This window comes from Mytilus californianus, unplaced genomic scaffold, assembly GCF_021869535.1.
Source record: "Mytilus californianus isolate M0D057914Y unplaced genomic scaffold, xbMytCali1.0.p SCAF_4, whole genome shotgun sequence".
NCBI lineage: Eukaryota > Metazoa > Mollusca > Bivalvia > Mytilida > Mytilidae > Mytilus > Mytilus californianus.
Window position 1 is genome coordinate 32,114,944 of NW_026262690.1, and position 16,797 is coordinate 32,131,740.

General features: G+C 32.5%; 2 protein-coding genes across 3 annotated transcripts in view; both read right to left on the bottom strand.

Moving 5' to 3' along the window:
* The window catches only part of LOC127737903 (uncharacterized), a 103,833-nt gene that overhangs the window by 39,046 nt on the left and 47,990 nt on the right, over positions 1–16,797 (bottom strand). The gene's annotated exons all lie outside the window — the stretch shown is intronic.
* Positions 2,814–16,797, bottom strand: part of LOC127737901 (leukotriene-B4 omega-hydroxylase 3-like) — a 122,406-nt gene continuing 108,422 nt past the window's right edge. For both annotated transcript variants that reach the window (XM_052248869.1, XM_052248868.1), the window contains exons 3-11: positions 16,593–16,774; positions 14,054–14,178; positions 12,921–12,983; positions 8,589–8,712; positions 7,635–7,764; positions 6,100–6,226; positions 3,879–4,157; positions 3,649–3,714; positions 2,814–2,974 (exon numbers count right to left, since the gene is read on the bottom strand). In XM_052248869.1, coding sequence (XP_052104829.1) covers positions 2,875–2,974; positions 3,649–3,714; positions 3,879–4,157; positions 6,100–6,226; positions 7,635–7,764; positions 8,589–8,712; positions 12,921–12,983; positions 14,054–14,178; positions 16,593–16,774 — 1,196 coding nt within the window. In that variant the 3' untranslated portion in view covers positions 2,814–2,874. The remainder of the gene's footprint in view (positions 2,975–3,648; positions 3,715–3,878; positions 4,158–6,099; positions 6,227–7,634; positions 7,765–8,588; positions 8,713–12,920; positions 12,984–14,053; positions 14,179–16,592; positions 16,775–16,797) is intronic.

Consider the following 16,797-nt stretch of genomic DNA (forward strand, 5'->3'; position numbering starts at 1 on the left):
TTTTAACTATTGAAAATGAAATCGATGGAAGATGCTCTTTCCAGAAATATACACATGCATAACACAAATAATAAGCCTTATTTATTAGATAGAAAGGAAAAGAGGGTGGTTAAAAATTATGAGTGTCAATTTTAAGATTTTTTCCTAACTGTGTATTGATACCTAAAGCTGAAGGAATCAAGCTATCTATCGGTTAACATTCCAGACACTAGCTTTCTTGAGTCTCATTGGAAAAGTAACATTATCGGTGGCGTTCTTGTATCGTGATTATTATTTTACCATAAGGACAGTTCACTGTACATAGTAATGTTGATAATAAAAATGAATTATGATGTACACTTCAAAGACAGCAAGGTAGTTTAGGAATTGGACAAACAGTTTGTTTTCCGTGTAACTGTAACGTTTGTTTGTGGCGCTATTTTTCAATACAATGATTCTTGTATATCCTTTCATTAAGTTTGGTATATGTGAATTTTATCAATTTGTTTATCAATAACTGTAAATGTAACCTCACAAAAAAAAAAAAAAAAAAATTACGAGAAGGAAAGATGTACAGTGTAAGCATACGCACTATATTTTTGAATGGTAATACATTCATTATATGTGTTTCGGACATGAAATGTTTTATAATTTGTAAATTTTACATTTTTCATTTTTAAGACGTTATGGCATTGGTTAGCCCAAAAAGGTACAAAGACATTGCGAGAAATGGGAATGTGAAAGTGAACGCCAAGTCACTTATGTACGGGGATATACTAATTTATTTTTATTTTCTTAAACACCATTCATGGTTTTTAAGAAATCAATTTGAGATTTTTTTAAGTACATTTGTAAGGTGTCATCAATAATAGTGATAATGCTATTCTATGATAATGTATAGATCAAGTAATTTGAGGTGTAAAAGCCGAAAACAAGTTGGAGGAGAGGTCATATTTTTCTTCATTTTTACGTAGTGTTTTTTTTTCATCGTTGGAATCACGTCCATGTAAATGATGTCAGTAGGATATGAACAGTCACACGCGAAATATACAACTGTATAAATGGTTACATCATGCTATGAAACAGAGGATATGTTATTACTGAGAAACGGGAAGTTGACAAAGGGTAAACTGAAATCGCCATGTTTGTCAGAAAATGTAGTTTGAAGTTTTCTGCGTAGGACAATTCCAAAAAAAGCTCCTGATATAAACCGAGTTTCTAATTTCAGTAGTCTCCTTAATTTCATGCTCACTGGGGCACAGTAGATGCATGACCTGACTAAAATAAGGACACAATTTTCTACAAAAGGAAATGCCTGTACCAAGTCAGAATATGACAGTTGTTTTCCATTCGTTTGATGTGTTTGATGTGTTTGAGCTTTTGATTTTGCCATTTGATGAAGGACTTTCCTTTTTGAATTTTCCTTGGAGTTCGGTATTTTTGTTATTTTTCCTTTTTACTGAGTGACAGACCACCATTAATCTTTCATACGTGAAATTACAGCACTTATAGATAGCTGAATTGTTTTTGTCTCTAAAAAGGTTTTGTATGAATTATGTTTCATGTGTATACAAAACCAAGTCTACCAATAGAAAGTGCACTCTACAAAGGTTCATTACATTTACAACAAAATATTTCTTTTGGACACGGTCCCAGGTTAGGGAGAGGATTGAGCGCTCACAAACATGTTTAACCCTGCGACATTCTTTATACGCCTGTCCCAAGTCAGGAGCCTGTACTTTAGTGGTTATCGTTGGTTCATGTCGGTCATATTTGTTTTTCGTAAATGATTTTGTTATAAATTAGTTTTCTTAATTGAATTGTTTCATATTTTTCATATCAGCTACTTCATTTGAACTTTGGTGGATATTTTCTCATTGGCAATCATACCACATCTCCCTATTTTTATAAGTTAACTGAACGCAAGCAAACTGAGTGGACGGAATTCAATGAGTCAAAGCAGAAATGTAAGAATATTGATGATTATGAATAAATAATTTGTAGTTCAACATTTTAGTATCGGTTCAGATCAAAATGTGAGTTTCCGTTTAAAACTCTTTCCTAATGGAGCCGGCCACTCCGCTATGTATATAAGTTAGTTGAGACATCATCGAAAAAAAATCTCAAAACAGCGCACAACTTTTGAATGGGATCAATCCATTTTATTTTGGATGTGTACTTATTGATATTTTATTCTTAAACACATGATTTTTTATGATTTTTATTGCCTTTGAATTAGCTTTCAGTAAATGTGTTTTGTTTGTGTTTTTATGTGCTTTGTATTGATCTGATCAGTTAAGCCCTTTTCAACTGATTTGTATAGTTTGATCTTATGTTGTACTGTTACACCATTGTCCCAGGTTAGGGGTAAGATATGAGAGCAGCAAACATATTTAACCCCACCGCGTTCTGTATGTGCCTATCCAAAGTCAGGAGCCTGTAATTCAGTGGTTGTCGTTGTTGCTGTATATCATATTTGTTTGTACATAAATCAGGCCGTTAGTTTTCTCGTTTGAATTGTTTTACATTGTCATTCCGGGGCCTTTAATAGATTGCTATGCGATATGTGTTTTGCTCATTGTTGAAGGACGTATGGTGACCTATAGTTGTTAACTTCTATATCATTTGGTCTCTGGTTGAGTGCTGTCTCATTTGCAATCATACCACGTCTTCTAATTTTTATATTTAGACTTAATATAGCTTACACTAAACATTTACAAGAATTCTTTTGAACAAGTTCAAGAAAAATAGTTGGGCAAAGATGGAAAGCGATTGCCTTAACTCAAAATGATCCATTGACAGTTTCACTAAAATGATGAGTCGAATACTATAACTTGGATTGATAGATTCTTTATTCATCGTTTAATCAGTTGTGAAAGTATCTTATTATTGTCCCTATCTGCGTTTTGCAATGCATTTGATTCCATTTCTAGATCGCATAACAGCTGCCATCTGTGGAGATACTTGATGGTCAGGATCAGGTTCTAATGTAAATCTGCAAATATAACTACACGTACAATTCGATCGTAGAAGTCTAATCGCATGTAATGCAACCAGTTGACCCCTTAATATTAATTGATGTTAGTATTATTTAACTGCCAAAGAAAATTCATAATAACGAATGATGATATTAGGGTGACGAGATAAGACATACAAGTCAATGTATTGCATTTATTCATTAAACATGTTATCACTTACAAAATTAACGTACGCCAACTGGTTGACTATACATAATATGCTACCAGGAGAAAGCTTACACCATGATGATCTGAACTGTCCATCATAGTTCTTATTTCAGCCATTTTATGTTCCTGGAATTGAACATTTGCTACTGGATGTGACATAACTGGTGATGAATTTATAGCAGATGATGTCAACCTTGCTCACGCATCCGGTCTGTAGTCCGTTCATTCAGACTGCTTTTACTCACATGTTATTGTTGGTTTCCCAAGCATTTGGTCTCGAGTGTATTTAATGGTTATTCCAGAAATTCATATGGTGTGCAAGGAAATTAGATAAAGATTATATTTTAAGATATCTCATGATACTTCGATTGACAATATTATATTACCTTTATATTCCGTTGCTTTTCAAAATAAGGATATTGTGTATTACAGATATCAAATTAATCTCTTAAACATTATAACAAATTAAATATTATATAATAACCTTTCAAGTATTCTCGTTATAAGAGTCTTTTCTTCGTTCATTGCAAAATGTTGTCCAATACAATTCCTACAAAACAATATATATATTTCTTGAATAAAAATGAAACTATTTCTTTTTGGAGCAGAAGGAGAGCCAAACTAATATTAATTATATTAAACCTCTAATAAGAAAGACTTGCTATTTGTTTATATTATACATGTTATAGTATATGTGTCATATATTATTCATACCTTGGTCCAGCAGAAAATGGAGTAAATGCAAAAGAGTCCATCTGTGTAGCATTGTCCTTTGAGAAGCGACTTGGGTCAAATTTCATTGGATCTGTCCAGACAGCAGGGTTGTGATGGAGACCATATATGTTGATACCGAAAAAAGTCCCAGGAGGAAAAGTAGTTCCATCAATGGTGAACTCCTTTGTGGATTGTCTTGAAATTAAGGGGACTGGTGAGTGAAGTCTCATTCCTTCTTTTATACACTGTGTTAGAAATTCGAATTTTCCTAAATCGTCCCTGTAAAAATTACCATATTCTCATGAAAAATTACAAAGATATAAAGATTATTATATTAAGTCAGATTGCTATCCTTTGGTGGTAGGCACTTCTTACCATCCTCAAGAAACTTTACATTAATCTATTTATCAAATGTTGTTTGTCTTGAAAACAATGCAGCATTGAAATAATCTTGCAGTTTAAATAGTATACGATGTAAAAAAATCTTTCCCTAATTTTTTGCCGATAAATGTGGTAAAACTTCTGATTTTGATTGTCCATTTGGTATCTGTTGTCTGTTTTTTTTATATTTTTTATTGGATAAAATCGAATTGTTAAATGTCTAACTGTGACATAATTAAACAGAATATTTAACATTTTTTAAACATCGAAAAAGAACGTTACAGTAGTTTGCCTACATATCGTTAAAGAAATCTTTAGTGAAACAGATTCCACAAAAGTATTTCATGCGTTAACATATCTTTCTTCTCTTGAAAAATAGATTTTAAATATGACCAGAAAAGCGCTCGACACACACACACACACACACACATTTGATTGTCTTTAGTCTCTTAAAATATACGATTCAAAAGAAAAGTCTCAACGACAACATAAAAAAAACCAAATAAACGTTTCTCGACTTCTATATAACGTTCTTAAGGGAATTCTTAAGCGCATGAAAAACATGATATCCCTTTCCTTTATAATTTTCGTACTTTTGAAGGCGTTGTTCTGTTGGCTCCATCTTGTACAATTTCCATTTTCAGGTTTATCACTATTAACAGGATTGAAACAAATTATTGAATGTTTTCAACTTAATATATTTGTTACTACTAATTAAATTTAAGAATTCTAAAAAAAATAACTGAAAATGTATGCTGCATTCTACTACACATATATCATAACCTCTTATCACAGAGATATGTCTCGCTTTTTTGTAATTTCGATAATGCAAATGTTGAAATTAAAATAGCAACACTTTAACATGTAAGTTTTGCAAATATTCAAAGTCAATGAACCATGACTGAAGGTACATGGCTAAACAATCTCAATGGAAATGAGATGTGCCAATGCTGGTACAACTGCATACCAAATACTATTGACTTATCATAAGCAGTTCCCTTTAAACAATCCTAAACACAAACTAATACATGTAAACTAAGCAAAATCTCAAAATCAATAAACCATGACTGAGGAGGCGGGGTCAAATAATTTCCATGGTAATGAGATGTGCAAATGCTAATACAACTGCATACCAAATATCATTGACCTACCACTAGTGGTTCGCCATAAACCGACCTAATCACAAACTAATACATGAAAACTAAGCAAAAGTTTCAAAGTCAATAGACCATGACTGAGGGAGCGGGGCCAAATAATCTCCATGGAAATGAGATATGCCAAGGCTTTTACAACTGCATACCAGTTATCATCAACTTATCACTAGTGGTTCCCTATAAACTGACCTAATCACAAACTAATACATGAAAACATAGCAAAAATTTCAGTCAATAGACCATCACTGAGAGGGCGGGACCAAATAATCTCCATGGTAATGAGATGTGCCAATACTAATACAACTGCATACCAAATATCTTTGACTTACCACTAGTGGTTTACCATAAACTAGACCTAATCACAAACTAATACATTGTTGACGCCGCCGCCGTCGCCGCCGCCGCCGCCGCCGCCGCCGCCGCCGCCGGAAACAGCATACCTATGTCTCGCTTTTTGACTCCGTCAAGCGAGACAAAAACTTATGAATTACAAGAATTTAATGGAAAAATAACCAATTTATTATAGGGTATAATGTTGAATCACATGTATAAAAGCAAGGAATTTTGTACTTTGGACTAATTATACGGATAAGTAAATGATGATTTTACCATTTTATAAATTTCGTGCATCCGAAGCTCTTTTAAATGTATAGACAAACGTCGTGGTCATAATGTATTATACATACCATTTTACAAAACCAGGATTAATTTCAAGTGCATTGTCGACTTCATTCTGACATAATTTCTGGTAGTCTGGATGTTTTGCTAAATCATACAGGATCCAAGATATAGCACTAGTTGTGGTGTCATGCCCTGATATGAGATTATATGTCGGTTAGTACATTGTTTTCGTGGTTTCATTCAAATAAATAATGTGATTTTATTATTGATAAGTATAAAACGTCATATAAAATTAAGGAGATGTGATATAATTGCCAATGAGACAATAGGACGAGGACCGTACAGCCTTCAACACTGATCAAAACCCTTACCGTATAGAAAGCTACATGCATAAAAGGCCGTTAAAAAAAAATGACAACATGTTAAATAACTCAAATAGAAAACAAAGGGCCTTATCTATGCTAAAACAATAAACGTAAAACAAATATGGCATACAGCAACCAACCACAACCACTGAATTACAGGCTCCTGACTTGGAACAGGCTCATGTAGAATGCGCCATGTTTAAACGTGTTTATTATACATTAACCCTCCCCTAACCTGGATCAGTGAAATAACAGTACAACTTAAGAACAAACTGTAAACATTATTATGAAAGGACTTGACTCGTCAGATTTGCACGAAGTATAGAAAAAACTTAACAAAATGACAAAAACACAAATAACCAGTATGAAAGTAATCGCTGTTGCTGAAAGCTAGTTATGGCTACTTTTTAGAAATCTGATTTGTTTACTTAATGAGGAAAACTATGTTTATATACATACTAGCATTAAAAATCTTTGTAATTATAAAGAGGAATATGAGCACTTTTTCTGCGTTCTTGCGAACGAACACATAAATTCTTTTCAAACACACAACAAACCTAGCTAACTGGAATATTGAGCCTCTTGCATCTTATCCAAATGATTTATAATTTAAATGTTAATAACATATAGTACTGCAAAATGTCCTTTGCGAATTACTTCTATGATTGCTTTACAAAAAAAAAAACACCTTATCGACCGAAATAAAGTAAAACAAACCTCGGCGACGTATATAAGGTAAAACAAACCTAAGCTACCGATATAAAGTAAAACGTACCTCATCGACCGATATAAAGTAAAGCATACCTGAGAGACCGATATAAAGAAAAACGTACCTCATCGACCGATATAAAGTAAAGCATACCTGAGAGACCGATATAAAGAAAAACGTACCTCATCGACCGATATAAAGTAAGACAAACATTGGCGACCCATATAAAGTAAAACTAACCTCGGCCACCGATATAAAGTAAAAATGTATACCTCGTCGACCGATATAAAGTCAAACATACATCAGTGACAATTATTATGTAAAACAAACATCGGCGACCTATATAAGATAAAACAAATCTCGGCGACCTATATTAAGTAAAACAAACCTTGATATAAAATAGACCGATATAAAGCACATAGAACAAACCCCAGCGACCGATATAAAGTTAAACGATGAAAAAGTGTTTGTTAGATTATTCTGTTGATAACAAATTATAGTTAAATATAAAATTTAATACATTTACCTTCAAACATAAACGTGTCAACTTCAGCTCTTACATCGGTTTTGCTCATTCCGATTCCATTCTCATCTTTAGCAGAAAGGAGAATATCTAAAAAGTCTAAATACTTCTTAACGTCCTTTTGTCCACTTTCCTGTAAATAATGGCTAAGATATACTGTAAATAATGATATACTGTAAATAATGGCTAAGATATACTGTAAATAATGATATACTGTAAATAATGGCTAAGATATACTGTAAATAATGGCTAAGATATACAAGGATCACTTGCATTTGATACCACTAAGATACAAGAGGTCAAAGTTTGATTTATGTTTCTGTATAAAAAAATCAAGAGAAGAAAATAATCTGTATAGGAAAATAAAGAAATTGAATTTATTTCGAATTCTGATAAACCATGCAAAATATCAGTTGCTTTTCCTTCCGAAACAAAGCGAAGACAATGGATATTTCAATCACAGTTTTTTTTTAAACTGACCTTCATAGCCTGACTTAGTGCAAAACTGTAATTACAAATTCTGTTTACACAAGCAGAATATAATAGCATAAACGTTCTTTTCCAATGTCGAGAACCTCGGGAGCTCAGTCGGTAACAAATGTTAATAGACCACAGTGGCGGATCCAGAAATTTTCATAAGGGGGAACCCACTGACTGCCATAAGAGGGGGGCCACTTCGTCATGCTTCAGTGATTTCCGAAATAATTAACCAAATTTTTCCCACAAAAGGGGGGCTATGTTTTTTGTCAAACACAATAACAGACACAGCACTGGTGTCAAACCACCTGGGAGTTTCCAGAAGGAACACAACAGCAGTACATCGTGTATATTAAGTTATTGATATGTACAGTAGCTCGTAAGGATTTCATTATGTCATTTCCCTAACAGTGTTTGAAACTCGATTCATATACCGGGGTATATCTACATCGAAAGGATTATCAATAAGATCATATTTACCAGTATTTTCTTTCTACTATCAATCACACGATCTGCGACACTATGAATATAGTCGCAATTCTTTTTGAATAATCTCCCTTCTGTAGTCATATCATAGACGAAATCAAATATCATCAATGGATTTCTGTCAATAAAAACAAAGTTTGCATAAACTAAGATTCAAACCTCAGGCAAAGTAGACCTTTTATGGATTTGTCGATTCTTATAAGGTTCTTTAAGTAAATAAATATTGCTTCTCTCGTTTTTACATTGCGATGACCGTGAGGGCATTCCGATGTATTGCTATCGCCTAGATTTCCATTACGTAACTTTCGTTTTGGGTTTTTAACCGATCTATAAACATGATAAGTACGCGGATATTAACAAGTACAAAATAACATTCCTTATCGTTTGTTATAAATACATCTCTTCAATGAATACTGATAACAATATTTTTGTTTAGAACATAAATTAATAATATGAAAATGTTTTGTCGTTAAATATATATATATATATATATAAGTGCCTATAAATAGCAGCACATGACATACAAATCTATGGGAGTGTGGATTAATCAGTACAGAGATTAATTCAATTACACAAATAAAATTATAGATTGCCTAACAATGTAATTTTAACACACTATTTAGTATGTAAATATAAGAATGTTTAAAATATTTACAAAATGATGAAAATAAACGCAATATTTCGCTAGACTAACTAGCTTTATCAAGCGTGCATCTATCCAGGTGAAATCGGATGTATATGATAAGAAACTTTTCTTAAAGTTTCTTATCATCTACATTCGATTTCACCTGGATAGATGCACGCTTGATAAAGCTAGTTAGTCTAGCGAAATATTGCGTTTATTTTCATCATTTTGTAAATATTTTAAACATTCTTATATTTACATACTAAATAGTGTGTTAAAATTACATTGTTAGGCAATATATATATATATATATATATATATATATATATATATAAGTAAAAAATCATTGATATGGTAAAGCATGCGGAAGAATATCTCTAGAACATTTTGCGACAATCCCGGCAAGGACCGGTAACTCTGCATGGAAGATTGTTTTTGCGGGAAAATATGAATGCCTACTCATATCCAATCTTTTAGAAAAATCGAATTTTTACAGAAGAGTGTCCACCATGCACTTGCACTGCACTCTTATTAGAATAGTAGAATAGAATGATATACAAATGAATGAACATTATATATACATGTAACTGTTATATTAATATATCATATAACAACAAACCAGTGTATACTGGTTTGTATCACTACAATATAATAGTTATTACGGTGAGGTTGAATTTCCTGTCATTTATTCATCATCCACGTACGAACTTGTCTCAGAAAAAAAAAATATCTCTGTACATTAACCTCATTTTCAGGTATAGAGATGTGATTTTTTTCTGTGACAAGTGCTTTTGACAATCCACAAGAACTTGCGGTCATCCGATGTTCAGTACTTCAGTACTTTGATTAAGTACTTTTACATCCTTGGCTTTGCAATTTGTTTATCTTTGAGCGTTCGTGGTGGATGGAAATCAAGAAGAGCGCTTCAGACGCACCAAATTTATAAATCGTTATTTTCATTTTGTAACTAAACCATGCCACCACTAACTTTCCTATATATAACATTTTCATAAACTCGCATACAAATGAAATATTCGTGTAACTGTCTGTATATGAAACAACTAATCAACGCTATATCTTACTGGTGTCATATAAAAGTAAGAAGATGTGGTATGATTGTCAATGAGACAACTCTCCATTAGAGACCAAGGGACAAAGAAGTTAACAACTATATGTCACCGTACGGCCTTCAACAGTGAGCAAAACTCATACCGCATAGTAAGCTATAAAGGGAAGTCCTGAAGTGACAAATGTAAAACAATTCAAACGAGAAAACTAACGGTCTCGTTTATGTACAAAACAATAAACGAAAAGTAAATATGATACACAGCAACAAACGACAACCCCTGATTTACAGGCTCCTGACTTGGGACAGGCATATACAGAAAGTGGCGTGGTTATACATGTTTGCTGTCGCAAAACCCTCCTACTAACCTGGGATAGTGATGTTACAGTACAACATAAGAACAAACTAAAATTTTCAAAGCATGGGTTGTCCTCAGCTTAATAAAGAATATTTCAATAATTTTACCTCAAAAAAAATTTCGCCTCGTTCCGCACGGCGAAAATTTAAGTTTGCGCATCCCTAACCTAAAATCCTGGATCCGCCCCTGTAAATATCAGTCAAAAAGGGTTTAACTCATCAGATCGATACAAAGCACATACAAACTCTAATAAAACACAAAGATCAGATCTTAGAACACTCGCAGTTACTGAAAGTTAGTTTAAGAACTCATCAATAGTAAAAACATCACAAAGAAATAAAACAATTGCATATTGGACCATACTCAGAATATGAATACTGTGTGAACAAAACGTTACAATTTCTTCATTCAGTTTTCTTTTTCGTTTTTGCTACTTGACATTTGAATTGAATCGTATTAACACACTGTAAACAAACAATACGGGGGACACATACAAGTATTTCAAAAAATCGTATAAAGCATTCTACGTAGACAATTATCGTCCTGAACATGCATGGAATATTTATCACTAGCGGTAACGGACCGGTCAATATTTATTGGGGGGTTGGGACCGGTGCAAAACACAGTAGGACACACATTATTTTTAACTTAATTTTTGATAGGACTTCTACTTTTTTAGTTTTCAGCACTGATAGGACAGCAATATTTTTTTGGCATATGTATGAATGTAGAAAATAGGCTATACAAATTTAATTACAACAAAATAAACAAGATTAATTGAGAAACAAACAAGTAACAACAATGGAAATACAATTTCAAGTCTAGACATTAATATTATGCTTTAATATAGAACAATCATGTAATGATTTTAAAAAGGTTGAAAAAAAATATACATGTATAAAAAATAAATAATAACATAAAAAAAACACAAAATTAATAAAAACAAAATAAACAACAATATACAAATGTAAAAAGAGAACATTGATGGAGCTTTTAATAAGTGATATGATATACTTCCATCAGTGTGGTTCAAATTAACCAAATGCAAATCATTAAATAAAGGTAGGATTATATAAAATATAAATCTTTAAAAATAAGGAAAACTATTTAACAATAAAACATTCTGACTAGAAAATTAAGAAATTGTTCATAAACTATTGTAGAATATTACTCTTCGTGTAAGAATCTTCCACTAGAATTGCAGTTCTACTGTTTTGACATATTTTTATTAGGAATAAAAAGGATTCAAATAATATCCATCGTAATATTAAATGGGTTATATCCACATTCAGGGTGTTATATCGATTTTAATATAACATGGGCGGTTTAAATATAAAATCACAATGAATACATGTATGTGTGGGCGGATAATTGGTCTATTAAGTCAAGATCATCTCTGCGCATGAACATTCAGAGTAATAGTAACAGTAATATTATGTGTTCCATGTGATATGCAAAAATAGTTTTTGGTTCGAAGGCCTAATGCACTCCATTTTGGGTTGTGCATTATGCCTTCTTACCAAGAACTTTTTTTGCATATCACATGGAAAACATAAAAAAATATTATTGTATAAATAAATTCATATGCATGTACCATATAAGTGTTTATTTTTGTGGGGAGCTAATATTTCAACTCTGCAATATTTGAACACCATTGAAGTTATTGAATATAATATTAATCCCAAAATTTCACACCAGCCAAAAATTTGTGATCGTCAATATATGAGTTTAGGGACTAGCGCCAGGAAAGTATGTAAAATATCAAATTTATTAATAATTTGGCTCCCAAAAAAATAACCACTTATATGGTTATACTAATAAAACATTCAATACAATTTAATATAATCTAATAATAATAATACTAATGATGAATACAGTAGTTATAGTAGTAGTAGTGGCAGTGAAAGTGAAATTGAAAAGGAATCTTATTTGCCTTCTTCAAGGAGGAGATCAGTTAAAATTCCAGACAAATTCAAAGACTACTATATGTGATCTATGTTAATCTGATAAAAATGAAGTTAAAGTCTGTTTGATTTATTCATAGATTAGATAGGACATATACTTATTTAGTAGATATTTCATATAGGACAGAAACTTTTTTTGGTATATTAAGAGGACATTGATTTTTTTAAGGGAGACATATGAATTGCACCGGTCCCAACCACCCAATAAATATTGACCGGTCCCTAAGGCAAACAACAATAAATCAAATGTAAAGAATAAATATACCGGTAATATCAAAATTTGTGAATGACCAGTAAACGTTGGTTTACCTACCTGTTTCGTCGAGAAGCAAGTTTTGTAACCTCTGTAATTGCCTTACAATAGGGATGTTGTAGTCTGCAAATAATAAAATAGTCATTTATTTGACGTAAATTGCAAATATATTTTTTACCAAATAATGTAATGTGATTCCAACCTTTGCGTTATTCGATTCAGTGTTTTGTTCATTAACTTAATAAAGATGTTCAGTCTTAAGACAGCATATAAGCATGCACTCGCGTGCATAAAAATAATTATGCAAAAAGCGGTTTAGATTTACGACCTAGAAGTAAAAGTTTAAATGAAAACTGTCCAAAAAATTGAGCGAACACTTTTAGAAGTGTTAAAATGTTAATTCACTTAATAAATGTTTTATTAATTGATTGATTTATAATAATTGGTTGTTTGATTGATTGAAATATTCACCGAATTGTATTCCTCGTCGAAATTAACAAACACTACTTAACCAGCGAGCATCGCCATGTGTGACAAAACGAACGTACACGAAGAGATGAAAACCTCCTTATTCATAACTTGTCTGATCTCGGGCTGATTTAGAGCTTGGCATGTCGAACAGGTATATATAGAAAGTTGCCTATTATTGAAGACAGCATATTGACCTCTATAGGTCTTTTTGTGTTGTGACTGCTTTTATTTATAAGAAAAAAATTAATAAAACAACACGAGTATTTCGAAGCAGAGGCACAACTGTTTTACAGACAACAGTAGTTTACACAAGAGAGTTTTACTTTAGAAACCCTTGTTTTTTTATGAAGAAAATGATAAAGGGAGAGTCAAGGCCTGGAATATCGAATCGATTAGAAAAGATAAACAATTTGAAGTAATAATGAATGGGTGGGGAGCAAGAAGGTGAAATGTGGTTTATTTTTATCAATAGTACCGCTTAAGTCGACGCTAGGGGCCGTCTTGACCTTGTTGTAGGGTATGAATGATTCGTTCATTGTTGAAGACCCTACATCAACTGTCAAGATGAAGAACAGGAATAAAAGCCCTGTTCATTGATAATTTTCCATGTTTTCTATGTATTGTGTGCGATTTTGTCCCATGTACATTTACTCCATATCCTTTCATTTTCTATTCAAACAGAGCTCAAGATTTGAAACACAAAATCAGCTGAATTAATTCACCTATCAAGCTGGCAATTTGTTTTATATGAAAACGCTGACTGTAGAATAATATCTAGGGTACAGTTACTAATCAATTGGAATAAATCAAAACTTTCTCCTGTATCTGCATACTTCTCCATTATATCCTGTAAGAGAGTCAGAAGATAAATTACTAGTACTATATTAATCATACATGATACAAAATCACTATACGCACACGCAAAAAACTATCGCTCATTTTTTGTTTGTTACAAACCGAACAGTGAACAAACGTAAATCGAATAACCATTGATAAAAAGTAAAATTTGAAACTACAGTCCAATTTATACTAATTTTCAGTCATGGTTTAAGAACAGCATCAGTTAATTTCATATCTGCATCTTTTAATTGGAAACTTCACTTAACCAAACTGGAGATGACGATAAAAGGCAATGAATTAAATTTGTGGCGTCATAGGTTTGTCTGAAAATAATTTCATTACTACATGTTTAACGAAGAGAGAGATTTCTAGGAACTAAACTTATCTCGGTCTTTTATTGTTGACGAGTTTTATGTTTCATTCCAACTTGTACTCTGATTATTGCGTTTTCGTTGACATGTTAACCCATAGTTCCAGAAATCGAATATCAAAGAGTTTATTTATTGTAACTTAAAAGATTTTCAACAGTTTTGCATATTTCTGTTAAATCAAGTGTAATCCGGCGTTTCATATTGCTACTGATTACACTTATGTTAAAATTTCTGAAACTTTTTTTTTTTATTTTTGGAGTTAAATTTTGCTTTGAAGGACATTCACATCCTGTCGATATGCAGATCTACATATTATGTCCTCATTAACTACATAGTTTCATGAAGTTATGTTGTCTGGTTTCAGAGGAGTTGTGCTGACAAACTATTGCAGTAGTATATATAAAAAATAGAAAAATCTTTGAATCATAATTTTCTATCGGCATGTACATCTACATAATATGTCCTTATTATCTACAAAGTTTCATAAAATTCTATCGTGTGGCTTTAGAGGAGTTGTGCTGGCAAACTGTTGCAGTAGTATGTCATGGCCAAAATTCTAAATTCAAAGGGGCATAACTCCTAGTAAAGACTTTGAATCATAATTTCCTGTCGATAAACACATCTACATAGTATGTCCTTATTATCTACAAAGTTTCATGAAATTCTGTTAAGTGGTTTCAGAGGAGTTGCGATGACAAGAACATGACTGGCTGACTGACTGACGGACGAACGGACAGGTCAAAAACACTATAATAAATGGAGCAGTAATACTGTTAAGTTAAGTGAAGATTAAAGGACTTTATCAAAATGGCCATGGTATAAATACATGCTGGGGGAATTGGCTCTACTTCTTTACTGACATGCATCTTACATTGACTAATTCTAGACTGTTATTAAACGGGATCTTTGTTTTTATTTTCTGGAACATATGCGTGACTGTTGTAATATTTACTCTCATAAATAACTGAATTTTATCAAAGACCATGTATACTAAAGTATGAAGAGCATTCGTTTCGTAACTACCATTATCAGAACATAAATGGCCATACTGTACTCAAACAAGTAGCACTGACAACTTGTTTCACTATCTGTTGTTTAAACAATTATTGTTTTTAATTTCCAAGTTTTGACCATACATACAAAAATAAAGAGATGAGGTATGATTGCCATTGAGACAACTATCTACCAAAGTTCCAAATAAAGTGGATGCAAGCAATTATAGGCAACCGCACGGCCTTCAGGCCTTCAAGAATGAGAAAAACCCATACCGTATAGCCGGCTATAAAAGACACCGACATGAATAATGTGAAACATTTCAAAAAAAAAAAAACTAACGTCTTAATCTATAACAATACAATTTACCTAAAACAAACATGACAGACATGAACCAATGGCAACCACTGAACTACAGGATCCTGACTTCGGACAAGCACATAAAGAATATGGTGGGGTTAAAATGTTTGCGACCGTTCAACCCTCCCCTATTCTGGGACAGTGGTGTAACAGCACAACATAAGAACAAACTGTAAAAATCAGTTGCAATTGACTTAACTCAGAAATCGGTACGAGGCACAAAAGCATCATATATAAAAAAAAAATAGACACAAAGCACCGAAATAAGAGAACTGAGAGCGAGCTAGTTCAACGCCAATTACAACTAATAAATAAATCCTGTTCTTCCAGACTAAAGTACCAATCAGTATACATCCAACGGATTTAACGTAAAGACAGTCAGAGAAACATATGACCTTATGCAATGCCAAAGAATAAGTCATCAGTATCGACAGGATGTAGGATAATGCGTTCTCATTACTATTCATACATAGCACAATATTTTTAGTTATGTTGGATTTTTAAAAACAAAATGCTATTCGTTGATATTTCAGTTTTAGTTTAAGTTATGCTCGACTTTTTGAGAAATAATATTCCTTAAAAGTGTTATGTATACACAAGCAATACACGAGCTCTTACACTTAGTAGTTATTCGGTTCACAGAAATTATTTTTGGGTAAATACTTGTTGCAACTTTATGAATGAAAAAAATACTTACTATTAGTATGTCTACGCACTGGTTGTTGATTGTTTGGTATCCTTTCAAAATTTCAAAATGGAAAGCTGGTGTAAGAAGTCGACGTGATCTTGCCCATTTGGACCCTCCTGCTATTAGCAATCCTTCACCAAGCCATGGAATCAGAGTTCTGTATGTTGGTCCATGACCAACAGGTTTTGGCTCTAAAAATTGATGTAAGAAGAAA